The following is a 13,912-nucleotide window of genomic DNA, read 5'->3' as shown; positions in this document are numbered from 1 at the left end:
CCGCACTTCACTGCTAGCAAGTAGCTGGAGAGCACCTTGCTGCACATCAGTGGGGCCATGTGGACCCGTCTCTGTACTGACTGTCCTCATAATGGGGACGTCTATGTACCTCTGGTTCTTCTCCACAATAGATGCCCATCTATCCTCCATAGCTGACCATCTACCTAGAAGAGTCACTATGTTGGTTTGTGTCTGGTGATTTATGCCCTCCATGGAGTTTGCCATCCTTTCCATGGCGGCACCTACATTCACCATTGTGTGCACCACGGCATTGCTCATGTTTGAGATGGACTCCTCCATTCTCTGCACACTCGCAGTTACCGTGGTTGCAAACCCAGCCAGAGCCTCTTGCACATGTTCCTGAAGCTCCAGCACAGCTCTCTTTCTGGATGGCCCCAGAGGTTCAGCATCTACATGCAGCTGAGCAGAGCTAGGAGTACCCTGCAGCCTCTGACGAGGACTCTCCACTGCTGGCCCTGTCTCCACCATCTGCTCGTGCTCACTTGTGAGCTGTGATACACCAGAGGACAACACTGCTCTATCTCGCAAACGACCCAACAAGGTGTGCGTCTCTGCGCTGGTGCTGGCTGTGCTCATTTCTGCTGACACTGCTCCTTCAGAGGCTGGAGGTTCCTCTGAGGAATGCTCCTGCTCTTCCTTCAGGACAGTGGGGAGGGGCCTCTCGATGGTCCTGTGGGGGAGTAAAGGCATGAGTTAGACACGTGATAATGGGAGGCACGGTGGCATAGTGGTTAGCACTGTTGCCTCATAGTGCCAGGGACCCGGGTTCAAATCTGGCCTCGGGCGACTGTCTGTGTGGAGTTTGCACATTCTCCCCGTGTCCGCGTGGGTTTCCTCCGGGTGCTCCGGTTTCCTCCCACAGTCCAAAGATGTGCAGGTTAGGTTGATTTGGCTATGATAAATTGACCCTTAGTGTTAGGGGATTAAATACGTGGGGTTACGGGGATAGGGTGGGATATGTGTCGGTGCAGGCTCGATGGGCCGAAATGGCCTCTATCTGCACTGTGGGGATTCTGTGATTCTGTGATATGTAGGTTGCAGACACATCCCATTGTGCAGATAATCAGCACTCAATTTCTATGGACATCAGATCTCATATGAGTTAGTTATGAATGCAAAATCAGAGGGTTGGAAATCAATTCTGTCACCAGCTCGCTGTACTGTGCCCATCTCTCCGTCCCCTACTTCCAGCTCCTCTGCACCTCCCACGACCTCCAGAGCTGCCTCCTCAGCGTGCGTTAGATGCGCCACAGATGGTTGGGCTTCTTCCTGTCCTCCCCCTCTCCCTCTTATTGTGGGCTCTCTTTTCCTGCAATGAGGAACACAAGTGGAATTTCAGAGAGATTGATGGAGTGAGTGTAAATAATGGATAATACACATGTTTAGAGGGAGACTATGATGGAGTGAGGTGCCAATACCAAGGTCCCTCCCTGTGCGTTGTTAGTTGTTGTGAGAGTGCATGTGAGGGATGCATAGTAAGATGGTGACGTGATTCTGTACATAGAGAGTGGGATGGGTGAGGGTGCAAGGGATGTTAGGGTGAGTTGGGATGTGCAGGAGTAGGTTGCCAATACAGAGTGATGGAGATGAGAAGAGATGGGAAGCAGGTTGAAGGTAAGTGTAATGTTATACTCACTTTTGCTGCGTGCACCAGATCATTAAACCTCTTCCTACACTGCACCCAGGCGCGTGTACAGACCGACTTTGCACTGACCTCTTCAGTAATTTGCAGCCAGGCTGCCTTGGCGTGCTGAGGAAGCTTCCTCCTTCCATCTGAAGGGAAGAGGACCTCCTTGCATTCTCTTACTCCCTCCACAAGAGCATGGAGGGAGTCATGATCAAACTGGGGAGCAGCCTTGGTCCGTTGCACTGCCATGCCTGCAGCAACCAGCATTCGGGTGCAGAAAAAAGAAAGTCATAATCAAAGTGGACATGGCCCCCTTAAATACAGAAGCTCCCAGTGAATCATCAAGTGCGATCAGCCGACCCGCACCCACCGATTGGGCTGGGTAACGTGCACGGTGGCCTTAATGAGTCCAATCTGGGGAAAATCATTATTGCAGGGCGGCTGCAACCGGGAGCGGGACCGGAACCCGCCAAACAGCGGACCCGCCATCATCCCGCCTCTGGGCAGAAAATCCAGCCCTAAGATTCTAGATTTAGGTAAGGCTGACTTCAATGGGATGAGACAGAGACTGTCCATAGCAAAGTGGGAAGATCTGTTAATGGTTAAATCGATAGAAGATCAGTGGGAGGTGTTGAAAAAAGAATTTAACGTGATACAGAACCAGTTTATACCCCTAAGGGGCAAGAGCTCTACTTGCCAAAATAAACAGCCATGGATGACAAAAGAGGACAGCATAAAACTAGAAGAAAAAGCATACAAAAAATGCAAAGAAAGCACAGATCCTGTTGATTGGGAGAGATACAAAGAACAACAAACAGTGACAAAACAGATAGTAAGAGCTACAAAAAGGGAGTATGAAAAAAACTTGCAAGGGATATCAAAATCAACATAAATTTCTTTACAATTATATTAGTATACGAGGGTGGTCGGGAGCAATGTGGGCCCCTTGAAAACTGATTACGGTGATATGTAAATGAAAATCAGGACACGTTGAATAATTACTTTGGTTAGTATTTACATTAAAGGAAGAGGATAACTTGCCTACCATCCCAAGGAAACTAATATTGAATCAGGGACAGGGACTCACCAAAATGAATGTAACCAAAATAACAATAATGAAGAAAATAATGGCACTAAAGAGTGACAGATCCCCAGGACAAGGTGGTTTTCATCCCAGGGTTTTAAAGGAAGTAGGTGAGAACATTGCAGATGTCCTAACTATAATCTTCCAAAGTTCTCTCGATTCAGAAACCGTTCCTTTAGATTGGAAAATTGCACATGTCGCTCCACTATTTAAGGAAGGTGAGAGAGGGAAACCAGGGAATTATAGACCAGTTAGCCTAATATCTGTTGTCTGGAAATTCCTAGAGTCTATAATTAAGGTTAGAGCGACTGAACACCTCAAAAATTTTCAGCTGATCAAAGAGAGCCAGGATGGATTTGTAAAGGTTAGGTCATGCCTGACGAACTTGAGAGATTTTTTTGAAGAGGTGACTAAAGTAGTGGAGGGGAGAATATCTATGGATGTTATTTATATGGACTTCCAGAAAGCATTTGATGAAGTTCCTCATAAGAGACTGTTAGCTAAAGTTGAAGCTCATGGAATTGAAGGTAAATTATTGACCTGGTTTGGAAATTGGTTGAGCGGCAGGAAACAGAGAGTCGGGATAATGAGGAGGTACTCTAATTGGCAGGATGTGACTGGTGGTGTACCACAAGGATTTTGTTGGGGCCTCAACTATTCACCGTATTAATTAACGACTTAGATGATAGAGAGCCACATATCCAAGTTTGCTGATGACACAAAGATATGCGGCATTGTAAGCAGTGTAGATGGAAGCATAAATTACAAAGCGATATTAATAAATTAAGTGAATGGGCAAAAATGTGGCAAATTGATTTCAGTGTAGGCAAGTGTGATGTCATCCACTTTGGACCTAAAAAGGATAGACCATGTACTTTCTAAATGGTGAAAAGCTAGAAACAGTGGTGGTCCAAACAGACTTAGGGGTTCATGTACATAGATCAATACAATGTCATGGAAAGGTACAGAAAATAATCATTAATGCTAATGGAATGCTGGGCTTTATATCTAGAGGACTAGAATACAAAGGGTTAGAGGATATGCTACAGCTATACAAAGCCCTAGTTAGACCAGATCTGGAGTACTGTGTTCAGTTTTGGGCATCACACATTAGGAAGGATGAAGGATATATTGGCCATAGAGGGGGCGCAGCGTAGATTAACCAGAATAATACCTGGACTCCAAGAGTGAAATTGCGAGGAGAGATTACACAAACTAGGGTTGCATCAATGCATTGACTGCAGTGGAACTGAATGTCAGGCACTGTGTATAACGGGCGGCTGATCCGATACCGCCCATTTTGCGCCACCGCCCAAGACAAATTTCTAGGCCTCGATCTTTATTCATGAAATCTGGTCGTGACCAATGGCTGATACCATTGTGTCTCCAGAATCTCACAATAACTCCTTGACAGTACACTGGCCTAAAATGACTTCAATAACATGCTAAATACAACAATGAAATAGATGGGTACGATAGCAAAATACTGCAGATGTTGGAAATCCGAAATAACAACAGAAAATGCTGGAAAAACTCAGCAAGTCAGGCAACATCCGTGGAGATAGATGGATTCACTTCACGAACCTTTACACTGGTAGATGTATGATCATAAACAGACATTAGAATTAGAGAAAGTGATTCATCATGTGAAAGTTCTGGGCTAGAATTACTGCTACTGATATTCGTGAATGAACTCTTCCAAATGTTGCAGTGGCATTCCTCTGGCCGTTACTTTAATGCAGGTGTTAACCCACTTAAATCAAACAGGTCCATGCTCCATTAACATAGCAAGCAGAAAATTGACACACAAACATGTTAAACATTTGTCCACTGATATAAACTTAATACGTTATATAATTTCTTTTATATAAGTAGAAAGAGATATGCTAAATGAAGTAATGTCATTCTTACCTATACTTGCAAATTGACTGTCGAGTCCCAGAGTGACCAACATGAAGAAAAATAAAATGGACCATAAAGGTGCCACTGGCAACTGTGCAAGAGCCTCTGGGTAGGCAATGAAAGCCAAACCAAAACCTAAACAGTGGATATAATTGAAATGGTGCAATTAATGGCGCTTAAAAGAGAAATACTGTAAACTGATACAATTTATTTAAAACCTATTAATGCGTTTAGAATCCAGACTGTCAAAATGTATCACATTTTGCTCAGTACTTCTGTATTCGGGCTGAGATTTTGTGATTTCTTTCCATTAGGGTGAGTGACGTCAGTGCTGGGGAATGGGGCAGTTTCCATTTAAGGCCTCCAATTTTTATCACAGTTATCTTCAGAGTAAAGATCCCTCTACTCTGCCTCAACAATGTGCCTCAGACCCACCCTCAGAAGATGTTACACCAGGTTTCCCATTGCACACACCAGCCACCCTGGGGCCTCTCCGAGTGATGTGGCTAATTCAGTGACAGTTTTGTGCTGGGGCCCATGCCCACTAGCACCAGGATGGAGACTGCCCAAACTCTTTCCATGTAGGACCCTTACACTCAGCAGTCATTGGAGACATTAATCCCATCAGTCTGGGCCGGATTTGGTGCCAGATCCGAGAAGTAAGACCAATGTCCAACCTATTGCACCACCCAATCCTCAAAGAGAATCTGAGATTTCAAAAGATGGTTAAAGCTGTGTGACCCTGGTTGATATTTTTACCAGATCTGGTTATTCCTGTTTATGAATTACAAGCAGCTGGTCAGTTAGTGCTCCAATTCTGGCCTCTTGAGCATCCCCGATTTTAATCACTCCACCATTGGTGGCTGTGCCTTCAGCTGCCAAGGCCCTAAGCTCTGGAATTCCCTCCCTAAACTTCTCCGCCTCTCTACCTCTCTTTCCTCCTTTAAGACGTTCCTTAAAACCTACCTCTTCCCTATCCTAATATCTCTTTATGTGGCTCAGTGTGAAATTTTGTTTGATAACGCTCCCGTGAAGTTCCTTGGGACGTTTTACTTTGTTAAAGGTGCTATATAAATACAAGTAGTTGTTGTTGTTGCCGTGGTTGCTTTGTTTACACTTCAGAAACTTTTATGTTAAATTACTTACAGTTCAAAACTACTGGCTCCAGGTTTTGCCAACGGAGATTGTTGAGCCAGGCCAATTTTATCTTACAGTTCGAAACATTTTAGCAGAAAATAATAAGTTTGAGTCTGCAGGTACCTGATTTTGCAACCTCTGAAACAAGCTTGTTTTGTATATGAGCCATGTGTCCAAGGATGGAGAAGATGGCAAATCCAGCAAACACACTCGTACCACAATTAATAACACAGACAATGATGGTATCTGTGTAGCAGTTGTTGTGGAATTTGTTGTAGGATGACAGTGCTGTTAAACCTCCCCAAGCGACTGACAACGAATAGAAAATTTGTGTTGCAGCATCTTTCCAGACCTGGTAAATAGAAGGAAGAATTAGTCAACAGTGGGAGATTTTACTTGACCTCTTTGAAATGTGGCAGATAAAACTACATACCATGAGGAACATGGGAGGTTAGTACCACAGCTCGATGGTGAGCTGACTGAACGAAAATCCCTTTGGTTAATAGAGTCTCCCTTAAATAGTAGGGCCATCATTCTGCCTTCTTGTCTAATTTCCTCCAGGAGCTTATATGCTTTGTACTGCTATGTTTTCAAGTGCATGACTTGATGGTTTAATTTAATTACTGTCACCCTTGTTGAAAGCAGCACAAAACAAAAGCCATCAGAATTCCACTAAAATTAACAATCAGATCTTAATGTCGATAAATACCATGTCATAATATTGATTGTCCACTTAAATGTTACTGTGTGACCTACACATAGCTTGATAAGATATTTACCTGACAATTTTATTAGTGAATTGTTTACAAGATACTAAAAAGTATGTATCAAGAAGGAATATGGCTGTCATTGCATTGCATCCTATCCTGCCCCGTCCCATCCAATTCTATCGTATCCCATTCCATCCTATGTTTCAGTTGCAACTAACTTCTCATTCTATCAAATAAAATGCAATGACTAAAATTAGTTTTCCCATCAGTGAATAATCAAAAAACACAGCTTTTACATCGAACTTGTCATAAACCAGGAAAATAAATAAAAGTGAAACGTGAAACTGTTTGACTGAAGAATACAGTTGAAGATCTGTGGATTATCCTGGTGTGTTTACCTCAGCATCACGCAGTTTAGTGAAGTTTGACTGTCTTCCAATGTAGTATTCAATTCCTTTATAGGCTCCCTCCAGGGTAACTCCTCGGATCAGAAGTATGATGAGAACCAGATAAGGGAATGTCGCAGTGAAATACACCACCTGACCATGGAGAGTAGCTCGTTAGATTTTCCTGTATTGCTGGTACATTTACAGTATTAAATCCAATTTAATGACAAACTAATAGGATTGTAATTAAAGCAGGGAATGAAGCAGAAGACAATTGGAGGAGTAATAACTACATGAAGAGTATATTTGACACTGAGCTGCATATTGTAGCTGAATTTAAATAGCACAATATTGGGCCGGATCTTGCTGTAAAAATAACGATATGTTAATGATGTGCTCCCTTATTCATGTCCAAATCGGCCAGCAAGTTCAGGGTTTAAGAGATACGGTTATGGGTTATGTATCTCCAGATCTTGCTGGTTGATTTATGCAACTCCCCCTTTTGTTTTGCACAAATGGCATCGTGCCCTTAGCCTCCCCGTTACTTTTAAGAACTTACTGGATTTGCACATTAATAGCCCATTAAAATCAGCACAGAAATTTAAGTCTTGTAATTAAAAAGGTAAGTACCTTTTTAATGATGTGATAATTGTCAATACAATGCCAATCAACCTCTCTGTCCCAGAAATTGAACAATTTAAACTGTGGAGTCTCATTCCTTTAGGTGGTAAGTTGTTCTTAGAGATTTCAAAAATGTCAAATTTTTAATTTTTAAATTGTTTTCTTGCTTTTCCTTTCTCTCCCTTGTTCCTCTCTCTCTTAATCCAACCTTTCTTCCCCTCTCTTTATCTGTACCTGGTTTGACTCTAATTCACCCTCCATCTCAGTCGTTCCTCTGTTTCTTTCTCAATCCTTAAATCTTATTGGTTAAGGAGATACAGTGTTGGTCCCACCGTTCACTAAGCTGCCAGATGGCCTTTGCCCTCGCCATGCTATTATCAGCTTGCACTTCCAGCAAATGGCGCAAAAAAAGTTTGCGCAGAAAGACACAGAAAAAGGTCTAAATAGCAGGGCACAGTTATGAGTGGCACATTTCAGGGGTTTGGGGGAATTGCTGCTGTTCTTTCACTCAGAAGAAAGATCTTCAGATCTCACTCAGGCCTGCAGTGCTCATAAATTATGGATCTCACACTCCCCAAAGAGTCACTGTTAACATCACTTGTGAGATAAACCAGCCCACTTCACAAATGATTTATAAATTCTAGTTTAATTGTTGCAGAAATCTGTATCTTGTCACCAGAGTTTTAACTCTATTCATCACTAATCATTTTACCTTTCCTGCAGATTTGATTCCTTTAGATAGTGCTATCCCAACTATCAGCCAGGCCAGAAGCAGACAGAGGGCTAAATACCAGACTATCTCCCCAGTCTCATCCATTGAACTTGTACGCCGTAAAGCCACTTTACTAAATAAAATAACACAAAACACCTCATGTAAGGATACAGTTCATTAGACACAGTTAGGGTATTTAGTCAACTAAACATGGATTTGACAGATAATGAGAATCAGTACTACTTTTAGAAGTGAATTGTTGCAAGGAATTGAGATTAAATTTGATATAATTTTATTTTTTCTTTGTATTTGTGGTGTTCAGCTTTTATTTACTACTGCCATTAGAGGAAAAGGGAGCCCATAGGAATTGCCAGATGAAAAAAGACCTATGTTCATCTAGTTTGCCTTCAACCTTCCTAGTAGTCACAAGACTTGAGCACATAAATCTAGGCTGGCACTCCAGTGCAGTGCTGAGGGAGTGCTGCACTGTTGGATGTGCCGTCTTTTGGATGAGATATTAACCTAAGGCCCCGTCTGCTCTCTCACATGGACATAAAAGATCCCAAGGCACTATTTTGAAGAAGAGCAGGGGCGTTATCCCTGGTGTCCTGGCCAATATTTATCCCTCCATCAACATAACAAAAACAGATCATCTGGTCATTATCACATTGCTGTTTGTGGGAGCTTGGTGTGCCAAATTGGCTGCTGCGTTTCCCACATTACACCAGTGACTACACTCCAAAAGTACTTCATTGGCTGTAAAGCGCTTTGAGACGTCTGGTAGTCATGAAAGGTGCTATATAAATGAAAGTCTTTCTTTTCTTTTATGATACAATGATAATGGAGTTGTTTGACTAATAATGGCAATCAATCTCTATCAATTAGTTTACAACAGTCTCAGACATAACACGAGGAAAACCCCAATGGTGGAAAGCTTTGCAAACCATAGGTCCAAAGTCACCTGTCCCTCCCAAGCATGCTACACTTACTATATGTCAGCTGGAATCTTTACCTTGGAGTCAGGTTGCATGCGTGTGGGCCGTGTAGTGGGTCGGGAACTTGAAGATTTGAACAGTGTGTTCTGCACATTTAACGCAATGGCCCCAGACAGTCATGCGCGTTTCCTGGCCCAATTAAATGGAATGGGTCTGAGGACGTCACCGATGACTCGTTTCCAGCGCGGATATTTAAAGCAGCCTTGCACACATCTCAGTTGAAGGTTGATGTAGGAGTGCATAAGGTGGTTTCCAGAGGTCTCAATAACGTAATAAAACTGTGGGACAGAGTGCAGCACCAAGATTCACCAGTGCCTCCCTGGACATTCTGGTGCAGATAGTAAGAGCACGCAGGGAGGTCCTCTTCCCTGGCGATTGACGCAAATGACCACCCAAAGACACAAAAAGGGCATTGCTGGAGATCGCAGAGGAGGTCAGTAGCAGGGATGTTGTCAGGAGGATGTGGATCCAGTGCCGGAAAAGATTAATTGATCTCATGAGGTCAGAAAGGTGAGTGCAATGCCACACTCACCTACATCCTGATGTGCCTGTCACCCCAACCCTATCACTCTGCCTTCCAAAGCCTACTCCTGCAAATCATTCCTCTCACCAATTTACTTTGCAGGTCCACCCATCCCTCTCTGTCTATGCACCTACTCACATCCTCATCTTACTAACTACCACTGACAATTACCCTCATCCTAATGCAATCATAGCAAGTACCGCCACAGAAGGAGGCCATTTGGCAATGCCATGCCACTCCCTTATAGTCACCCTTTACAGATGTAGCACATCTATTCCTTACACTCATTCCATCATTCTCACTCAAAGTTCTCTTTCCCTCCTTGCAGGAAAAGAGAACGCACAACAATAGGGAGAGGCAGAGAACCGGAGGTGGTCCTCTAGTCTTCAGTCATTTGACTCAAGCAGAGGAGCAGACCCTAGAGATCTCTGGAGTTGCAGAGCTGCTGACGGTGGAAGACATAGAGAGGGGGACCTCCCAGCCAGCTGGTGACAGAATTAAATCTCATACAGCCACATGGTATACAACAGTCACTCATATAGTGACTGATGTCAGCAGCCAGTGAAATGTCATCATGTGCATAATGGTAATGTTCCCCATTCTTATTATAACACTTGTAATTCAGTTCTTTACTTTTCCAGGGGTCCATCAATTGGCCCCCGCCACCCCCACTGTGCAGCTGCAGGAGGAAGACAACTCCTCAGAAGAACCTCCAGCCTCTGAGAGGGCACTGTTAGCAGACCCAAGTGCAGCCAGCATCAGCGCAGATACTCGGTGGGTCCTGTGCAAGATAGAGTAGTGTTGTCACCTGGTTTCTCTCACATCACAAGTGAGCAAGAGTAGGTGATGTTGACAGGAACAGCAGTGGAGACTCCTTGCCGGAGGGTGCAGGATGCTCCAAGCTCTGCTGAGCTGCATGCAGACGCTGAGCTTCAGGGGCCATCGAGAAAGAGGGTGATCTTGGAGGAGCAGTAACAATTGTGAGAGACTTGATGTGCCTCAATAATTCCGAGACTCGAAGTTAGCAGAACAAAAACAAGGCTTTTATTAGCTTAGAAAGTAACACGTAAAAGAGAGAGATGTCTTCCTTCTGGAGACTGGGGCTAGACTGAAGCTAGCTTACAAACGGGGCCAGGTATGGGTGGAGCTCTACACACAGCACATTCCAGCACATTCCAGTATACAATACAGCACATTCCAGTACACAATACAATGAGGTCTGGGGGAAGGGAAATGACACTAAAACCGATCTCAGTCACAGGCAGTGGTGAATGGAATATTTCATCACATTCACCCCTTCTATAGATTTAGTCTGTTCGGGGGTTTGATAGTCCTCTGCGACCGACGTGGCTGTTGCGGTGCCGCGGGTGTCGGCTGGGTGTCCCCGGTAGCCCCCTGGGTCTCTGCCAGGGGTGCCGCCAGGGTTGTTGGAGGGGTAGTTGGTGGGGGTGCCGTTGGTCGGTGTTCTTCCGGGGGTGATGAAAGAGTAGTGGGTGGGTAAGAGTTGCTGTGATCGTAGTTGCCGCTATTGCCGTGGTTATTGTCGATGCCGGCTGGGGCGACGTCTTTTATGGACACGGTGTCCTCCCTTCCGTCGGCGTGCCGGACATATGCGTATTGGGGGTTGGCGTGGAGTAGGTGTACTGGCTCCACGAGAGGGTCCGTCTTGTGGCCCCTCACATGCCTTCGCACGAGTACCGGACCTGGGGTGGAGAGCCATGACGGCATGGATACGCCTGAGGTGGATTTCCGGGCAAAGACAAACATTCGTTCATGAGGCGTGGTATTAGTGGCCGTACACAATAGCGACCGTATCGAATGGAGCACATCCGAGAGGACTTCCTGCCAGCGGGAGATAGGGAGGCCCTTGGTCCTTAGAGCTAGAGTGACTGCTTTCCATACTGTCCCGTTCTCTCGCTCCACTTGGCCGTTACCCCGGGGGTTGTAGCTGGTGGTACGGCTCGTGGCGATCCCCTTGGACAGCATGTACTGGCGTAGCTCTTCACTCATGAAGGACGCCCCCCTATCCGTATGGATGTAGCTCGGCAGGCAGAACAGGCTGTTGAGGCATTTAATGACCGTGGCGCTGGTCATGTCTGGGCAGGGGAAGGCGAATGGGAACCGGGAGTATTCGTCCACAATGTTCAGGAAGTAAACATTGCGGTCGACGGACGGGAGGGGGCCCTTGAAATCTAAGCTGAGCCGCTCAAAGGGCCGTGTAGCTTTGATTAAGTGGGCTCTATCTGGGCGGTAGAACCGAGGCTTGCACTCAGCGCAAGTGCGGCAGTTCCTGGTCAGGGACCGAACTTCCTCAATCGAGTAGGGTAAGTTACGGGACTTTATGAAGTGGAACAGCCGCGTGACCCCTGGGTGGCAGAGGTCGTTGTGGAGGGTCTGTAGCCGATCCCCGGTGGCGCTGGCACACATCCCTCGTGAGAGGGCGTCAGGGGATTCGTTAAGGGCCCCTGGCCGGTAAATGATGTCGTACTCGAAGGTGGAGAGCTCGATCCGCCACCTAAGAATCTTATCATTTTTAATCTTCCCCCTCTGTTTATTATTGAACATAAACGCTACCGACCGCTGGTCGGTAAGTAGGGTGAAGCGTTTGCCGGCTAGGTAGTGGCGCCAGTGGCGCACTGCCTCCACGATGGCTTGGGCCTCCTTTTCCACGGAGGAGTGTCTGATCTCGGGACCTTGGAGGGTCCTCGAGAAGAAAGCTACGGGCCGCCCCGCCTGGTTGAGGGTGGCCGCCAAGGCAAAGTCAGACGCATCACTTTCCACTTGAAATGGAGTGTTCTCGTCCACTGCCTGTAGCGTGGCCCGCTCAATATCCTGCTTAATGCTTTTGAAGGCGGCATGGGCCTCAGCAGAGAGCGGGAAAGAGGATGCTTTCAAGAGGGGGCGGGCTTTGTCGGAGTAGTTGGGGACCCATTGGGAATAATAAGAAAATAACCCCAGGCACCTTTTCAGGGCTTTGGGAGTGTTGGGCAGGGGCAGCTCCCGTAGGGGGTGCAATCGGTCGGGGTCTGGTCCGATTTCCCCATTCTCCACCACGCTGCCTAGTATGCAGAGGCGCGTGGTGTTGTAAACGCACTTGTCCTCGTTGTAGGTGAGGTTGAGTTTTTGTGTGGTTTCCAGGAACCTCTCGAGGTTCGAGTCGTGATCCTGCTGGTCGTGACCGCAGATGGTGACGTTGTCGAGGTAGGGGAAGGTTGCCTGCAAGTGGTGGTCATCGACCATGCGGTCCATCTCCCTCTGGAAGACCGAGACCCCATTCGTCACCCCAAAGGGGACTCTGAGGAATTGGTAGAGGCGTCCGTTCGCCTCGAAGGCGGTGTACGGGCGGTCCTCTGGTCTGATAGGGAGCTGGTGGTACGCTGACTTGAGGTCGATGGTGGAGAACACCCGGTATTGGGCGATTTGGTTCACCATTTCTGATATGCGGGGTAGCGGGTAGGCGTCTAGTAGGGTGTACCTGTTGATCGTTTGACTATAGTCGATCACCATCCGTTTCTTCTCGCTACCCCTTACCACTACCACTTGGGCGCGCCAGGGGCTGTTGCTGCGTTCAATAATGCGCTCTTTCAGGAGCCTGTCTACCTCGGTCGCGATAAACCGCCTGTCCTCCCAGCTGTACCTCCTGCTTTTGGTCGCTATTGGCCGGCAGTTAGGGGTAAGGTTCGCGAATAGCGAAGGCGGCTTTACCTTCAGGGTAGCCAGACCGCACACTGTGAGGGGCGGCTGGGACCCACCGTACTTGAGCGTGATGCTTTGGTGGTTGCACTGGAAATCCAGGCCCAAGATCACGCTCGCACATAGGTTCTTCATGATTAATACTTTAAAATTATCATATACAGTTCCGTTAACGCACAATTGTACCGTGCAGTAACCCAGAATGGTCGATGTCTGGGTTTTATCAGCCATAGAGATGGTACCCTGAGTAGGGACCACCTTTAGGGAGAGTTGTTGTGCCAGTTCTGGGTGGATAAAGCTCTCCGTGCTTCCACTGTCAATTAAGCATTTAACCCGGCACCCGTTTACCTCGATGTCCACCATTGATCTGGATAGCGGGTGCGGCCTGGTCTGGTCCACTGTGACCGATGCCACTGTAGGGCCCTGATCGATACAAGATGGTGTCCACGCTGTCTGCTCACAAGATGGCGGACCCCACGAGGTCGGGCAAGATGGCGTCCA

At 46.4% G+C, this 13,912-nt stretch overlaps 1 protein-coding gene across 3 annotated transcripts in view; it reads right to left on the bottom strand.

Moving 5' to 3' along the window:
* Positions 1-13,912, bottom strand: part of LOC147124932 (sodium- and chloride-dependent neutral and basic amino acid transporter B(0+)-like) — a 67,367-nt gene that overhangs the window by 26,792 nt on the left and 26,663 nt on the right. For all 3 annotated transcript variants that reach the window (XM_085994829.1, XM_085994847.1, XM_085994843.1), the window contains 4 exons: positions 8,201-8,333; positions 6,880-7,020; positions 5,895-6,123; positions 4,644-4,769 (listed from right to left, as the gene is read on the bottom strand). In XM_085994829.1, coding sequence (XP_085850955.1) covers positions 4,644-4,769; positions 5,895-6,123; positions 6,880-7,020; positions 8,201-8,333 — 629 coding nt within the window. The remainder of the gene's footprint in view (positions 1-4,643; positions 4,770-5,894; positions 6,124-6,879; positions 7,021-8,200; positions 8,334-13,912) is intronic.

This window comes from Somniosus microcephalus, chromosome 1 (genome assembly GCF_052327205.1).
Source record: "Somniosus microcephalus isolate GS21.2 chromosome 1, FLI_Smic_1.0, whole genome shotgun sequence".
NCBI classification, from domain to species: Eukaryota; Metazoa; Chordata; class Chondrichthyes; order Squaliformes; family Somniosidae; genus Somniosus; species Somniosus microcephalus.
The sequence above is the reverse complement of the archived record's forward strand: the minus strand, read 5'-3'. Positions and strand labels throughout refer to the sequence as shown.